Consider the following 18,229-nt stretch of genomic DNA (forward strand, 5'->3'; position numbering starts at 1 on the left):
TTCGGACACTTCAGTTTTTCTTAAATTTTTCATTTGTTTTCCCGTTTCCTTTAACAAACTATCGTTTTTATTACATTTCAATAATTATGGTTCCGATAAGATCATTTATATGAAAGCTTTTGCATAAATAAGATGAAAATCACTGAACGCACCCGAGGATTCAAATGACCCGCCTTTTGAAAGCGTGCGAAATCTTCGAAAGGGTGTGCGTTACGTCACCGATTGATGTGTATACGTAAACGGTGTCAATGTGCAGATAATGCAGTTGTGTAATTATATAAAAATAAGGGCTATATGACACTAAATATAAGCGTCTGGGTCATGTAAAGGTGGATATTAGTTGGATAAACGTGTTTTTCTGTCAGCTGTCCGAGGTTCTACGATGTCCGACTTTATACGGATTTACCCTATTAAATACGCACTGTTTCTGTATGCCCTGGAAATGCATAAATAAAACATGTGTCCATAACAACCTGAAACGGCCGACTTCGATCGGCTAATGTCAGCTGGATAGTCTTGTTTTTTCGATATTTCCAGCACTTAAGTTGTGTTTTATGCAAGAATAGCGATAACACACGTTTGTTTCGTGAAACAACATCTGCAGAATCCCTCGGGCTATGTTGGTGCACTCGCCCTACGGGCTCGTGCACCAACCAATCCCTTGGGATTCTGCAGATGTTGTTACACAAAAAAACGTGCGTTAACCCTACAGTGTATAAGATTCTTTCACTGGTTATAGGTGCAGCTGGGAATTTCCGGCCTCGAGGGTAACTGTTTAGGCGGTAACGCGGTTCCTACCGAGTTACCGCCTAAACAGTTACCCGAGAGCCGGATATTCCCAGCTGCACCTATAACCAGTGACAGAATCTTTTTCTTGCATACCGATATCAAGATATAATAATAAAAATAAAATCAGTCGAACGGCTTTCTTTTTAGAACTATTTCTTATAGTAGCGTATGTAAACAAAGCGCGGGAAAGCAACGTACGTAAACAGGAAAGACGTCATGACGTTTCAAAGACAAATAACAATGTTTAGTTCCGGTTTTGTTTAATCAGTTGCAGCGTAACGTTATGAATTTTTGATAAAATAACGTGTTTTGAATCGAGAAATATATTATCAGGAACAAAGAGAAACTGTCAAGGTACTGGATTTTTATTCCATTTTTCGAAATAAAATATAAATAACTACATAAATCTTTTACATATATGTAGTTCGTAATACGTCATTTAAAGCACGAGAGTCATCTTACACCCCGGGGTGTAAGATGGATTTTTCCAGCACCGGTAAAATTACCGGAAATCCCCGTCTGGTATGCAAGAATAATAAAGCTTTGACGTCGACGTCGCCTTCTTGCCGACTCAAAATAAAACTTATTGTATTGTATTGTATAGTATAGGAGACGTTGGTCAAATTGACTTGTTAATATAGTAAAAGAAAGTAAATTTTTTGATGTTTCGATAGGAAAGGCTGACATGTGATAAAAAGAATATTACATTTGTGACTTTCCACATTGAATTTATTATACTCGTTGAATAAAATTCAACTCGTTTAATAAATTCAATATGAAAAGACACTCAATGACATGTAATATCCTCTATATAAACATGTTAGACGTATAAAGTACATGACCGCTGCCAAGGCTGGAGTGACTTAGGCATGCAGATGTCTCTCTTGTTGTTATATGGGAGATCATTCCGGTACATTATTGTCCTAAAAAGGTTTGAAGACGTATGGTGTTAAAATATTTAGATGTCTAGATTATGAATTATGAAGAGAGTTTCTATGTTATAATTAAAACTTGGATCACTATTCACTATGGGTTGTAGCCTTCCAAATAAAAATATTTCTAATTTCTTTCGCAAAACATTTTAGCTAATTCAAACGAGAAAGCTAAAGCCGTTGGCGTCATTCGTTGGTATATTGTCAGAAACAGCAAAAGGCTTATGACGTTTTTGCACTTCCGTATACGTTGCACAACGTTTGACGTCATTTTAGCGGCAATTGTTGTTACTGCTTCCGGAAACATGCAGAAAACAAATCCATATTTACCCCTTGCTGGCTTTGCTGCTACAGTTTCCATTCTTGCCTTTCTATATTATGAAAAGAGAAGAAAACTAGACCAGGTTAGTAGAATTTTGATTTGAAATTTCTCTGCTGAACTTGGAATTACAGCTCATCATTCAATTTCAATATTTCCTTGACTTGTAGTCTTATCTTCCCCAACGTAGTATATGAAACGGAATTTCACCATAGATATAGACTCACATTTCACGAAAACTACTGGTAATGTTTCCTGTGCGAGAAATGATATCACATTTTTTCGTGAATTTTGGGTCTTTACATTACAAGATACAGATATATGTCACAATGGATGGTTGTAGGATCTTTTTGAATTTATCAATACATGTCAATTTTGTTGCCAATAAGCATTTCCCCCTGTATACAATTCTGGCCCCGTGTTCTCAAAACATTTTCAGTCTCAGCCGAGTTTGATAATGAAAATTTATATGTCATTTATATCTAAACAGCATGTTTAAAACAAAATTTTAAGTTAATAGCTATTTTCAAGCGGCTATCCAGTATTGATGGTCGGTCTCAACTGGAATATAACCTTGAAGTTTTAGTAAAATTGACATCAAGCTCAAACTCAGCTAAGATCGAAATCTGTTTTGTGAACACGGGGCCTGGTAATCTTCAAAAAGAGATCATGCTCTATGAAACTTTATAAGAGTGTGTAGCACATGACATAGTGGCTGCCCCGCGCTTTATGAACTTACAACTAGATACTACTACATTTTGTCAATTCCTTCTGTAACTTTTTTTTCAAACTGACATAGAAGCAACATAATACCGTACGAATGATGTTAATAAAGACATGTTTCGAAACATTTCATAGGACATAACTTACTATAACTCAATACACATCCGTTTTTAGATCACCTGAGCATGAAGTGCTCGGGGCGAGTTATTGTGATCGCTCACCGTTCGCCGCCCGTGCGTTTGTCCGTCCGTACGTCCGCATTTTCCTTCAGATGACATCACCTCAAAAACTACTGGTCTGAATTGCACGAAACTTGGTCAGAAGCATCCTGGCATAGTCCTCTATCAAGCTTTCCTAAATATTATAGCCTGGCTCCTTTTTGGGACCGCTAGAGCTGAACAAGAAATAAAAAAGCCGTTTAATTAACAACTTTTTCTAATGAACCGCTTAATGAATCTTCACCAAATTTGGTCTGTAGCATCATTATTAAGTCCTTTCCCAATTTTGTTCAAATGAGGGCGCTTTTAACCTTTTAGGAACTGCTAGAGTTTAAAAAAAATAAGGAAAAATTAAAGTTAAAAATAGAACTACCTTTAAAAAACTTTTTCTCATGAACCGCTTGATGGATCTTCATCAAACATGATCTGTGACATCAATATAAGGTCCTCTCTAAAATTTGTGTTAAAATGGCGAAGCTTAAAATAGAAATACCTTTAAATGACTTTTTCTCGTGAACCGCTTGATGGATCTCTTAGTATCTATCAAACTCTTACCCTGAATTTTTAAAAGTCCAGAATGTACTAAGATAATTTAGCATATAAAAAGAATGGGTCGTGTGCATTTTTTTTGTTAGACTGATTTCAAAATTTGGATCTCACACAAGTTTTCATAGTGGGTGCTTATGGGAAAATCACAATTTTGAAAACATTTTATTGAATATAATTTTTTTCTACAATGTAGATCTTATTGACTCTTTTCACATTCTTTAATAAACATAATAAGTCATAAGGTTTAAAACTGTATAGGTCCCTGTGCTTGTTTTTGAGATATCTGGCCATGATTAAAGTGATTCGCACATTACACGCTGATTCTTAAGACCCTATTTTGAAGAATTTACATATCAAACGGTTTGACATTATATAAATATCATATGGCAGCGTGTGACATTGATATTGTAAACCCGAGGGCAGAATGTCACCCGCGGTGAAAGCCGAGTGGTGACATTCTGTTTCGAGAGTTGACAATATCAATGTCACACACGCTGCCATATGATATTTATTTTATTATACCGAACAAAATTGAGTACATAAAAATGTTTAAAAATGTTTTTAATTTATTTAATTTAACATTTCTTTTAGCGCGGTAATCGCCTGTGTACACATTGAATAGTGACGTCACTACTATATATGTACAAGGGAGGCAATCATATGGTTAAAAAACTGCATATATCTTCCGTTAAATACCTACAGTAAGATACAGTATCTGCTATGTATTTTTTTACATGTATTCGTATTGTTTTATGTACATGTATTTGCATGTAAATGTTGCCTTTACAAGGCTGATGCCCATATGGGCCTAGTTCTTGAATAAAATCTGAAAATCTGAAATCTGAAGCAGTTAATTGCCCTTATATGACATTCAGAATATTGAAATATTAGCGCGGTCACATGACCTGACAGCCACTTTCGCTTGGTCACGTGTCAGAAAGGTTGAAAATGTTTCGATAGTCAAAATATCTCTTTCTCGGATAATGGGATTTTATCATTGTAGACAAAAGAGGGGTATAATAACATATTTTATCTTTAGAAACATATTAACTTTGCCCTTCGGGTTGTCATTGGCTATCTCCCAAAACATTAGAATTAGATAGACCGTAGTACGGTGTCCCGTTTGGACAATCGTGACTTTTTATTTGATACTAAACCGCGATGCACGATGATACGATGACGAAAAACGCGATGGTGCGATGGCACGATGGTGAAACAACGATGGTATGATGGTGAAAACGCGATAGCACGATAATGAAATCGCGATGGTGAGATGATACGATGGTGAAAACGCGATGGTACGATGATGAAAACGCGATATTACATCGACATTTCACCATTGTACCATCGCATCATCGCGATTTCATCATCGTGCCATCGCGTTTTCACCATCGTACCATCGTCGTTCCATTATCATGCGATCGCATCATCGCGTTTTCGTCATCGTACAATCGTACATCGCGTGGATTCAATAAAAAGTCACGATTGTCCAAACGGAACACCGTATTACGGTCTATCTAATTCTAATAATTTGGGAAGTACCATATTTCTGAAATTCTTTAAGATAGCATTTTGAAAACGTTAAGATATATTCCGAACATCCTTCGTACATGCGTTTAATTGGTGTAATTTATTTGAAATACTCAAACTTTAGTTTTCATTAATTTTAGGTCATGGGAGATGATGTAGACGAATGTAGTGAATGTACAGATGAGGACAATGTTCATGAAACGGACGATCTGCTTGACAACGACGAAAAATCAGCAGGTACAGAAAATCAGAACGAAGTTGTTACCAGCTCTTCTTTGACTGGTTACAGCAGTTTTGATGATGATGATCTGGAAATGCAATCATGTCGAGCCACGAACAGCAGCACGAGTGCGTACAGTACTGCATCAGACGATAATGGTCCATTTCCAGTAGGCGAGTTTTCTACATATAAACAAAATGGAGTAGATATTGATTTAAAAAATCTTGACTTGCATGAAATCCTTAATTCACCAGTCGTAGAGGATCATTGTAAAGACGAAAGAATGAACAGATCGCCGACCCGTCATGGTGCTGAATTTTCGCAATATTACAACAGCACTGACACAAACATTCCTGTTGATGTGGAATCTACCAAAGTAAATACTATAGTAGCGGCATACAATGATATAGTACCACCACTGAGACCAAACACAGGGAGGATAATACACTCGCCTAAAGTATCCGATGTGCGATAGAGTTATCCATTCATATAAATCGGAGAAATCGGTGATACATAAAATAAAGCGGTATTTAGATATAAAAATGCATATTTGAGAATATAAACGCTAAAACAAAAACAATATACACGTAAAAGGAATAGCTCTACGGTTTTAACACTCATATTTTAATAAACTTTGAAAGCTCTTCGGTTTGGCTAAGAACGCTGAGTGTGAAAAGAGTCGATTATGGTAAATATTTCAATATTATTAAAATGTGTATGTGTTGATGTAAAACTTATTTCTTCAAGCTAATTATCATAAAAGTTAATTGGTGGCAAGGTTAAACTTTTGACGAACACATCTCCCATAGACCGTTTGTTTTCATCGTCCGGGGTCCCAGGTACCTCAACCAGTGGTTTAGAATGGACCTGGTCAAACGCAAGCTGAAGCCTCATTGAATAATAATCAACATCCGGGCTTGTGTGTGCACATTTCATTTCTTCTAGTTCCTTACAAAATTGATGAACATTATCAGTGAAATCGAGCGTCTTGGCCTCTTGAAGTCTAAGTGCGACTAAGTCTACTTTCTCTTCCGCTTGGAAGAAGTCGGCTGCTCGACTTGCTCGACGACTAAGTTGTTTAGGTGATGTTGGGGATGACGGAATAGAGTTATCCCACTGTGTTAAATCAGCAGCAGTCTTTGGACGAGCATCTCCGAAATCTAAATTTTCAAGGAATGCAACATTTGGTTTGTACTTCGATTTTCCACCGTTAACATCTGAAGTCTCGCTATTTTTGTCACTAGAGTCATTTTTGTTACCCCCATCTTGCTTATAAATTCTGGTACTTGATAAAGATTCACTGATACCAATGTCTTTTTCTTCGTCGTTACCACCACTACTGCTGTAACTTTCCTTTTCATGTGCTGCCACGTCCTGCTGGTGGCGGTTGAAATCGTCCTCAACCCTTGTCCCCAGTGTTGTTGCTGGACGTAATGTAACAGCTCGTTCACCACATGGTCGTATAATGTTGCTTCCTTTAGTTTTTTCTCCGGTTACATTATTCTCACGACATCTTGCTTTAGCAGATGAGGAACGCCCGTTATTAAGTTTTGTAGCCTGTTTAGATGGTTCCTCCAGTTTTGACTCCGGTTTCGGCTGTATATTCTGTTTCAAAGGTGGAGGTTTGTACTCACTCCTGGGTGAAAACGAGCTCGTGGTACAAGGTCTCTGCTCTAGCTTCACAAGAAACGCGTAGTCTTCATCAGAATTGCCGGCGATATCAGTATTCAAAGTACCGAGTGTTTTAGCTCTCAGTTGCATTTGCAGTTCTCTTTGTCCCATAAGCCGCGCATGCGCAAGCTTTGAACATGTTAAACGAGCCTGGAACCTCTTGTACATAACTTTTTGATCAACTTTTATCTGATGTACTACACTTCTCTCTGACCTGTTTAAAATCACTAATTTCTTCTGCAACAACATGTCTTCCTTCAGGTTGGCTGATATGACCGCCGGCGACCGTTCTGCCACATCTCCTGCTTTACCGACACCAACTAAAAACCCGGGCATTTGAGAAAATTTGAATATAAAAATGTAAATGTCGTAGTTCTGTAATTGATCAATACTAAATTTCAGTACTCCATGCAGAAAAGATCACTGAATTTACACGGTAATATTCCCCGAAACTGTCACACACGCTATGGTCTGGTATGTGTTGCGGATAAATACCAATATTTTAAGATAAATTAATAAAGTGCTTTAACATAGCTTTACTAAAATTAAAAGTGAAAAATAAACATTTAGTGTACAGTTTATTTGTAATTTGCATAAAGTTATCAGGGTATTCTGATAGTGTAATGATTAAAATTCAATAGAATTTACAATATTATCAAAAAGCTATATTTATTTTAAAGATAAATCTACCTATATTTGTAGTATAAAAACTTTAAATCACAGGTTTTGATTCAGGCACTTCGAAAAAATGAACGAAAATAAATGCATGTTTTCAGTACGATTTAATTATATAAGTATTTTTTTTATAATTCAGAATTATTACAAGACTGACAAAATGTTAACATTATGAATATGCTACGTTCAGTCGATTGATTTTGTGTGAATCTGGCTGAAACGTTGTACAGAAAACATGTTAGTTGTGTTTTTATCCATTTATTATTGTGAAGTTTTGTTCTAATACCAGAAATGGGACTTAACTCTTCATTTACTAACCGTAATATTTTTGTTCTGCACTGATTTATACCCCTTCCACTCGAACATGGACGAGCCACATGAATCTAAAACTAAATAGATGTCAAACAGCACACATGGCAGTTTGACAGATTTGAAAAGATGTCTGAGTATTAACCAACTTTACATTCTATGACAAAAATTCAAATATTATCTACAGTTACAGAGTTTATAAGTTCTCTCACATCCGACTTTCTCTAATGCATGCGCCCTTCAATTCTAAAACCTCAAATACTGTACCCCTCTTTGTGTGTTCAAAACGAAAAGACTGACCGAGGTTTTTCATATTTTAGTGACAAATGACTTTCATCTGCACATGGTTTTTCCTAAATTGTTTAATCCACATTCCCGTTCTTCTATGATCTTTTCGATTTGTAAAAACAAACTTTTTTTTTTTAAAACAGAACACGCTACCTTAATTAACACATGTATACGAAGGAAGGCTACTTGCGGCTGAGAGAAATCATATCTTCAGCATTTCACTAAGTCATCCAAAAGTCAACGACAAGATAAAAATAATGCTGAATAAAGTAGTTAAACTGTTTCCCTCGATCAGACAGCCAGATTAGTTTGAATGATGAGACTGTAATCACAGACAAAGTGCACATATAGACATGATTAAAATTTCAATAGGGACATAAAATAGGAATACACATAGCCTAGATATTACCCGAAAATATGTTCATTCTTTTATAACGTTATCATCTCATTAATTCCTGTGTAATTTTTATATCAAATATTTTATTCATTATATTCATAATAAAATAATTGTGCCATTAATATTCTTCAACACGGCTGTTTCGTAATAAAGAAATTTCCCAAGGAAGGTATAAAACTTGTTTTCTTTAGCTTAACCTGTAAATGAATGCGTATAAATAGGGAGTTAAAAGCTAATATGATTAATACACAAAATACCCCTAACTTTTAACATGTCTTTACTGCTGGGACAAAAGATGAACTGATATGCCAAATTTATTAGCATCTTATAATTTTCTTAATATTTATCTGAAAGAATTTTCGTATTAATGTATACCGTGGAGTATCGGGTTTCCTTTGAAACAGATATCGCACTGAAAGCGGCTCTTTTTCTTACATCGACTTTGCAGATTAAACGGCTCGTGTTTCGCGCGATTTTCTTTGATTCCTAATTACAAATGCCAGGCGGACTGTTTTGTTTGACAGATACTTTTCATGGGCGACAAAAAGCCCGGGCCTTAAGTATAATTAATGCCTATTTAAGTAGCAGTATAACTACGATATAAAAACTTTTTCCTACATAAAATATTAGTTTTGGATTATGAATAATATAATCAGAATGTAATTAAAAAGAAAATGCATTTTGTTGCCTTATATATTTCCGGATTAGTTTGATTTATATTTCAATCGTTTTTTGCGAAACAAATAATCCTTAAATATACCCTCTTTTAATTCACCATTATATGCATTTAAGTCAAAATTTACGTAGGAAAAAATTGTGTATCAAATGAACAAGGCCTTCGAGTGTCATCATGGTTCAGAGTTCATATGCGCAGGAATTGATTAAATATATAAGCATATGAACGATGAACCGTGGTAAATTAAACGATAAAGCACTAAAAGGCATTGATTGTTTTCATTCTTACATGCTCATTGAAACATTTCGATAAAAATGTACCGGATGTCATTTGACAATTTGACGTCATAATGCTCTCTCCTTGGTCCGCGAGTTAACCATTGTTTATCGCAGAATATACATAGCTTGACCTCCTATGTTTAACTGGTAGTAAAATCGAGCCGTTTTAGAATTAAGAAATAATCAAGGCATTCGAGTGGTTTATCGTCTAATTTACCACATATCAGAGTTCAGATGCGTAGGAATGAATCACGAGGGCGTCAGCCCGAGTGGTTAAATAGTGAAGTATCTGAACGATTAAACGTGGTAAATTAGATGATGAATCACAAGAAGGCCTTGATTGTTTTCATTCTGACATGCACATGGATATATTTTGATAAATATTATGCTGGACTTCATTTACCCGAGGAGTAATGTATCAGACGTCATGCGGAAATTTGACGTTATAATTGACGTCATAATGCTCTCCTACCGGTCCGCACGACAACCGTTGTTTATCGCAGAATTTACAGAGCTTGGTTTCCTTCTTTAACTGGAGACTAAATCGAGTCATGACAGAACGGTTAATATCTAACGCTGCATAATGCAAAGAACACCAAGGGAATGAAGTATTGCCATGCAATACAGACTCCCTACTGAAAGGTGACTTATTAACTCAATTTCAACATAGCCTATTGATTTTACATCTGTCAATATAAATATTGCCATGTATATACACTATGAAAAAACGCAAAATGTTTGAATTCAAATTTGCATATCTGAAAATCTCAATTTGTTTTTATCAACATACAAAATATTCTAATAATATCTTTTTCTTAAATTGCCGTGGTAAAATAGAGAAAAAAACTAGAATTGTGTCCATAGAAGACGGATGCCTCTACATACTGCGTCATCCTCAAAATAGCAATGTGTTTAGTACAGACCATTTTCACATGAAAGGTGTTCGACTAAAAGTTTGAAGCAGATTGTTTTCAGATAAGTTTGCGCATCTGACTTTGAATCCGTTCCTTCAAAAAGTGTACGAGGAGTTGAACACATCTAATTTCTTCACTATGATCTATTTTGTGAAAGTAAAAAAGGGCCGCCACAATTCCAGAAAAAATAGACACAGAAAAAAGTCCATTGTTTATTTCAAAGTCATCCATCTGTGAAACCTTCAAGCATATCAATTTAATAGTGTTTGAGGAGTTGGACATACAAATCAGTCAGTGTTTTAGTTTAATTACGGTCATCCGCCCTTTCAGACACAATGAAGCATAAATGCTAATTGGACACACACATTTATTCTTTATAGTCTATATAGCGAAACTATCAACGAGTCATAACTGCAGTAAAGACAGCATAATTCCTTCCTTGTGGTCATCTGCACGTCAAGCTTGTTCATCTGTGAAAGTTTGAAGTAAATCAGGCCAATAGTGTTGGAGGAGTTGGACACACAGGTTTTTCTCTATATTCTATATAACCTTAGGACGGCCAGCACATATTTATGCAATCTCGCCAGGATATGTATATTTTTGACAACACAGAAAATGACGTCACTCGACCTTCAGCTATTTCCGGAAGTAAATAAAATGAAAGTAGAAATGCTAAACTTGAAAACGAAAGCCACATTTTGATTCGTAGATAGTCAGGGGTCACGCGCAGGGGTCACCCCGTCTAAATTTATGCGCGTGGACATTTTTTTTTTTTAATAAATGTTGTTTCTACGGAAGCGTGAAAGGGCCATCAGACGCTAATACGTTTTAGTACATTAAGGCTACGGAAAGGATATCAACACTATCAAAGGGCCAAAACTGTGGTTAAAGTAGTCACAGCAAAAATTCCCTCCTTTATGGTCATCTGACACTCAAGCATCTGTGAAAGTTTGAAGCAAATAAGGCTAATAGTGTGGGAGAAGTTGGACACACGGGACGGACGCACGAACATACTGAAAGCAGCAACACTGTTTATGCCAAGCATGGACGAGAAAAATTACCAAAACATTTGACTTCTAAGTGTGACATTGATCTTGAAGCTAAGGGACAGTGTCTTGCGCATGACACATCGTCCCGTTGTGGGGAGAATTTGTGACAAGTAGTATAAAAACTCCTTGATGGATTGAAGAGTTCGGAAGAGGATGTTGTATAGACCCTGCAAGCCCTTTACCTCTTGTGACCCTGACCTGTCATCTAGAGGCTTACGTGTTGCACAAGACATATCAATGTATTGTCAGGAACATTTGTTGTAAGTAATATGAAAACTCCTTGTTGGATGACAGAGTTGTTGAGCAAAAAATGGAACAGACCTTGTTAAATTTTGACATTGACCTTTAACATAGAGTTCTATGAGGGGTACATCTGTACCAAGTAATATTAACATGACGTGATGGATGGCACAATTATGGAGTTGACACAAAACAGACTCTGTTAACGTTCGACCTCTAAGTGTGATATTGACATTTAGAACAGGGGTCTGGGTATTACGCATGACTTGTCATCTCATTATGGAGAACATTTGTGCCAAGTAATATTGAAAGCCCTTGATGGATGGCAGAGTTATTGACTGGAGACGGAACAGATCCTATTAATGTTAATCTTTGACCTGCAGGTTTGACCTTGACCTTTAAGGCTAGGGGTCTGAAAGTAGCGTATGACACATCGAAACATGACATTAAATTCGAACTAAGTATTATCACAATCCCTTGATAGATGGTTGCGTTGCAGACCGGACAAGGTAAAAAACTGTTTATCTTTGACCTCCGGGTGTCACATTGAATTTTATTATATTACGCATCCCGTTGGAAAAACGCTCATGTAATATCATCTTGTTAGTTTGTGTTTGTATAAGTTTTCCAAGAAGTGGTTTAAAAACCTGTAAATGTGTTCTTCTATAGCATTTATATTCTTTCACATCCACAATTATTATTACACATATTTGAACATTTACATTCACCACCCAGAATAGCATTGCACACGCGACCTGACGTCACTCACTCAAAACATCAAGAAAATAGCGTGGTTCGAAAATAATCTTTCAAAATTCAAAAAGAACAATTCAACCATGGCTAAAACTCATTTCTCCTCACTTGAATCGACGCGACACAGTGATTTCTGATTGGATTAAAGGACACTTTAAACTGTATTTTTTATCGGAAAGCGAATTACAAATTTAAGTCGACAGTATGACATATTTTTTGCTTTTTGGTAACACCTATTTTTGCAGAAAGCAACCGAAATAATGGCTTTTCAGCGAATCGTCGTGATCGTGATACAGTAATTTTGTAATGTCAAATGATTATTCTAAAATGGCTAGATTTGACCGCCAGTTAAACAAAGAAAGTCAAGCTCTGTATATCTAAGAAATAATATATCCCAAACAGTGATTTGTCATCTAAACGACAATGATTTTATTCGTGACGTTTAGTTCATTACTTCTTGGGTAAATGAAGTCCAAATTAATATTTATCAAAATATTTCAAGAAGCATATAAGAATGAAAACAATCAAGCATTCTTGTGATTTATCGTCTAATTTACCATAGTTCATCGTTCAGATGCTCCGGTATTTAACTACTCGGGCTAACGCACTCGTGGTTCAATTCCTACGCATCTGAACTCTGAACCTTGATAAATAAGATGACAAAAGATAATAAGTAAGGGTAGATTTCTCGGAAGCACAGAGACCACTCGAATGTCCTGATTATTTGGTAAACAATACCTTCATGCTAAACAATTAAACAATAAAGTAAACTCTTCCACGTATTATTTACATAATTATTGTTCAGACCCATAAAGTGTATGTTTTCTGTTCTGCAAGAAGTCGCAGTATGGTTTATACCCGTCTAAATGCACACAGACTAACATTTAAATCCTGAATTATTTTGCCTTTTTGCGAGTGTTTTCCAGTTATTTTAGTCTTATTATTGAGTATCAATTTATCGATGCGTTTTCTTATTATTTTAAAATATAACAGTGACTAACGATACCACTTCATAATTATGGATTCATAAGTATTACCCAAAATGACAATAAATCGAAAAGAGCATGACACAGCACAGACCTCGCTAATCAAATTCAAAACATAAGCGTGCATTGGCTGATTGTTGCAAAAGTTCGGAGAAACATTTAGAATCTATTTCTTCAGCCAGCAGAGCTTAAAGCTGTTGGACTCAGTTTTGTTTTATTTTTGGTCCATTAGGATAATGGAGTTCATTTAATATCTTTATATCATAGAAAGGGGTGAGGGAGGTGCTATATACTTCATTCTCTCCTCCATCAAACTAAGTCCGCTGTTGTTTGCCGGTTACTGTCTATATATGCTGCCAAAGAAGTTTAGATTTTATTAACATAAATGCAAACATAAATATTTTTTAAAAAGTTGGAAGAGCAGTACAAATCCTAATTTATTAGTTTCTTTTACGTTTACGTAAAGTAATTTCTTTTCTTGCAATGAATATCATGATGTAGTAGATGCTATCTTTGAGAACTTATTGAGAGCATTTTATGTTAAAAAGACCATGTTTGCGCTGAAAATGTGACGTTAAAATTAGCCAAACTGATTCGTCAGTCTTATTTGTACGCTATGTAACTTGTGAGAGATCTTGTTAATTGATAAAAAGAATTATAAAGAAACAGGGTGTAGAAGATGCTCGTAATTAGATTGTATTTAATATACAGTTTATAAGCTTTGTACCTAATATGATCAAAGAAAACATACGTCTAGATCGATCACACAGGCATACAATGTATAATAATGAGCAAATATGAACATGATTAACGTCTGCCACACATTACAGTATATTTTGACTGACCTATGACTAAGCAATCAAAGCTTTCCGGCGTTATGGAGTCGGCTATTCTGAGGAACAGCTGAGTAAACTTTATTACTTGTAAAAATCCAGTCATTATGTTTAGTGCGACTTTTGAAGTCTTTTCCCCAACATTTTGCAGACGAACGCGCATTTTATTGATCAAATCAAGGCCTTCATGTGGTTTGTCGCCTGATTTATCACGGTTCAGAGTTCAGATGTGCAGGAATTGAACCTCAAGAGCATTAGACGTATTCATCAACGTACTAGAACTAGCAGTTAGTTGAAGATATGGACCACATTCATCAATGTTTTTTGACTATGAGTTAGTTTAGAAGATCAGGACCGTGTTCATAAACTTTTTGAGACTAGTTGTTAGCTGAAAATCTGGACTGTATTCATGAACGTTTTTGGACTAGGAGTTAGTTGAGAAGATCTGAGCCGTAGACATCGACGTTTTCAGACAGGACTTAGTTGAAGATCTGGGCCGTATTCATCGACGTTCTGAGACTAGGAATTAGTTGATAAGACCTGGACCATATTCATCAGACTAGCTGCCAGGTGAAGATTTGGACCGTATTCATGTAGTCTGCAGAAGTCTGCAGGAGCCAGCGGGAATGTTTGTGACCGAGACCGAAGGTCACAAACATATCCCAAGGGCTTCTGCAGACGTTAATACACAAACAAATGTGTATTATTGCTATTCTTAAATAAAAAAGAAACATTACATGACGACTAAATGTATTGTTTTCATATGTGATGACTGTACGATTCCGATACATTTTTTATTCCTATTCTGTTGTTCTTGGAAACGGTAAACCTATTTTAAAGTATACATAACCAGGGCCCAGAAATCAACAACACTGCCAAAAGCATGTACTGAAAGCTTTTAAACTATTTTTGTTATCTCTCGTTATTATAAACATGTCATAATTTACCCATAATTTTGCATATTACTTAAACATTTCGTAAACAGAAACACAATATCAAAAATAATAACTTTACATTCGATTTATTTTGAGTACGAACACATTAAGAGTACGGATGAGTACGACAAGCTTTCAATTCTTCGAGAAATTAGATAAAAACATACCGACTGATACCAAAGAAGTATAAAATACTTAACAAAATTATTAATGTGATTCCTAATACACGCGATTCTTATACATTCGCCACGGTTATCGACAAAAATTGAATCAACTCCGACTTCTACAAGGGGAGAAGCGATTATGTACACCGTTGAGGGCAGTGATTTTGTGGTTGGTAACTGATACAGCAAAACATACTATGGATTAGACTGCGTCTTTTTTTTTTTGCTACAAGAAGAGATTATTATGGAAGAAACAATGCGCAGAAATACATATACGTCCCTGGGAAAGCACTTCAAAAATAAAAACCATGTATTAACCGCACGTGAATCGCCTTGTTTGCATACGATTTTTCCCGTTAACACATGGACGGATCCAGTGAAAAAAGTAGTTTTTATATGCAAGACACAACGTTTGAGACTAAATGTTACATGAAGATTTGGGATGTATTCATCGACGTTTAGTGTTTGAAATCGGTCTTGCACTTTGAAATGTAAGTTCTTGTCAGCTTGTAATGCACTTTCGGTCTGCAAAACTGCAGCCGTCAGAAGCGCACAACAAATAAAAATGTTCACAAATATGGGCAAATCTTGTTGTGACTACTAATTTTTGCACTCAGCTCTGCTTACGTCTGAAATGGTGAAAGGTTACTGCAGTCAATAGGCAGTTGGTTTTGTAAATGTTGATACTGGAGGTTTTTGTCCGAAGTAATCTCAGATTTGAAATGTTGCTTATCTTCGCTGTGTCAATGATTAGCGCCTTACTCAATGAAATGAACTAGCAAGATCTCTAAGATTCAAATATTGATACTTACCAAAGAGCCTTAAATCTGGCCGGATCGTAAATTTTAACAAAACTAGAGTGCCATTTCAATTGTTCACTTTATATACACAAGTTTTCTCCCTGTTTATCTATAGTATTAATAGAGTATTGAACTACGTATGGAATTGAGAAACGAAATAATGTGTTTATTGTGAATAATTTGTAAACTTTTCACTACCATTCAATACAAGCAGGTGTACTTAGAGTTCGTAGTCGTTAAATAAATAATTTGATGTAATGTATTTTACACTTTACTAATCAGTTAATGCCATAGTAAATAATCACCATAACGAGTTAAGTATGATGCGAGGATATACAAACAGTTCTATTCTGTAATGCCCGTAATTGCTAATGGAGAGGCGACAACACTCTATAGGACTTCCCCTGAAAAAGGTATTGTGGGTTATGCAACTGGTTATACTAAAGTATTGCAAAATTGCTGTTCAACAGAATTTAAATAGGGCCGGATGGAATGTCAAATAGTAATATATAAACTTTAGATGGTTTTAGGTATATGTCAGTATTTAACAAAAGACTTAGCAAACATTAATTAGTCTTTAACCCAGGATTTGTTAGATTAAGTATTAAAGGACTTCGGAATAAACCCAAAATAATTTCCGTAAGGTAAAAATGTAAACATAAATCTACGTGTCCATGTATACGTCATAGTACAGTTACTGCAGGCTATTTACCCTTTATAAAGGTATGTCAGACGGTAAGCACTCTTTGAATTATGATGTTTATTTCAAATCACAAAATGTATTAATGAGAGGCACTTCAAAGGAGAGTCCAAAAGAAACAAAACCCCACAAATAAGTATAGTTAAGGACTCTGTTTTCTTTAACCCTTGTCATGCAGGAAACAAGTGATTCTGCCTTTGCGACCAGTGCTGATCATGTTCAGCCTGCACATCCGTACAGTGTGATCATGACCTGCACTGTTCGCCATTCCGTCAGTATCATTTTGGTATTCACCCCTCTTAACCGTTAATGTTACTGTCCAAATTGAAAGATGGACAAGTTCATTATTGAAATTTAGCAGGGTTAGGGTTAAATTGAGCCGAGATAAAGATAGGTTTATGGCTATCAAACCCCAACTTTAACCTTAATCTAACCATATAGACGTGATGTTGTAAACAACTGAATAGCATAGCTCCCCAAGTCTGCAATGGATATGGGTGGGAACAAAACAACGTGTCGATCATCTAAAGTTCATGCATTATTCCATAACAGCAGCAAAATACTGACCAGACTGTCATTTAGTAAGATAAATCATATTTAAATATTTTTGTATCATTGTGTATGAGGGGAGGGGAGATCCAGGGTCGCATGGACTTAAAGTGTAGTTAGATAATCAGTTTCAAACATTTTGATACAGGTTTAAGTGGCACTTATCATTCAGCTAAAACATATCTATGGTAGTAAGACAAGATCATATTTACACACACACACTCTTGTGACTGCGACAATATCGGTTTACAATTATTAATGCCCATTTCGATTTATTTCCAAGCTTTCAATTAAAATGTAATCTCCTGCGATAAATTGAATGTATAATTATTTTGTAAGTAAGGTATGAACTATGTATTTAGTATGTATATTTTTTCAGCGTTTAATTCGGTTATTGTGGAGATGAGGAAATAATGGTTTGGAATGGTTAAATTCTCTTACAATGAGAAGATACACAGTATATTACAGAATATTTATGTAACGTTTTCATTTCATATACAACGGTATGACTTTGTAACATAAAAATCATTCTTGATTACTCATTGCAGAAACATACGGTCTTCTGTACAGTGATGCAATCAGCCAAATCTTTGTCTGCACTAATTTCCAACATTCGAATTTTATTTCAGTATAATTTGGGTATATTTGAACTGTTGAATAACATAAACGAATGGGAAATTCCAGGTTTTATAACAAAATTTACTTCAGCGATTATATTTTATATCCAATCTT

At 35.6% G+C, this 18,229-nt stretch overlaps 2 protein-coding genes across 2 annotated transcripts; one reads left to right on the plus strand and one right to left on the minus strand.

Annotated features, from left to right (window-relative positions):
- The first annotated feature begins 1,970 nt into the window (after nucleotides 1-1,970).
- Nucleotides 1,971-6,006, plus strand: LOC123545077 (uncharacterized). The gene is made up of 2 exons (XM_045331355.2): nucleotides 1,971-2,125; nucleotides 5,201-6,006. Exons 1-2 carry the CDS (start codon nucleotides 2,027-2,029, stop codon nucleotides 5,753-5,755), a joined length of 654 nt encoding a protein of 217 aa, XP_045187290.2. The 5' UTR covers nucleotides 1,971-2,026; the 3' UTR covers nucleotides 5,756-6,006.
- Nucleotides 6,007-6,017: 11 nt separating this feature from the next.
- LOC123545076 (uncharacterized) lies at nucleotides 6,018-9,440 on the minus strand. The gene has a single exon (XM_045331354.2). The coding sequence runs from the start codon at nucleotides 7,285-7,287 to the stop codon at nucleotides 6,028-6,030; it is 1,260 nt and encodes a 419-aa protein (XP_045187289.2). The 5' UTR covers nucleotides 7,288-9,440; the 3' UTR covers nucleotides 6,018-6,027.
- Nucleotides 9,441-18,229: the final 8,789 nt, after the last annotated feature.

The sequence above is a fragment of the Mercenaria mercenaria genome, chromosome 1, assembly GCF_021730395.1.
Source record: "Mercenaria mercenaria strain notata chromosome 1, MADL_Memer_1, whole genome shotgun sequence".
NCBI classification, from domain to species: Eukaryota; Metazoa; Mollusca; class Bivalvia; order Venerida; family Veneridae; genus Mercenaria; species Mercenaria mercenaria.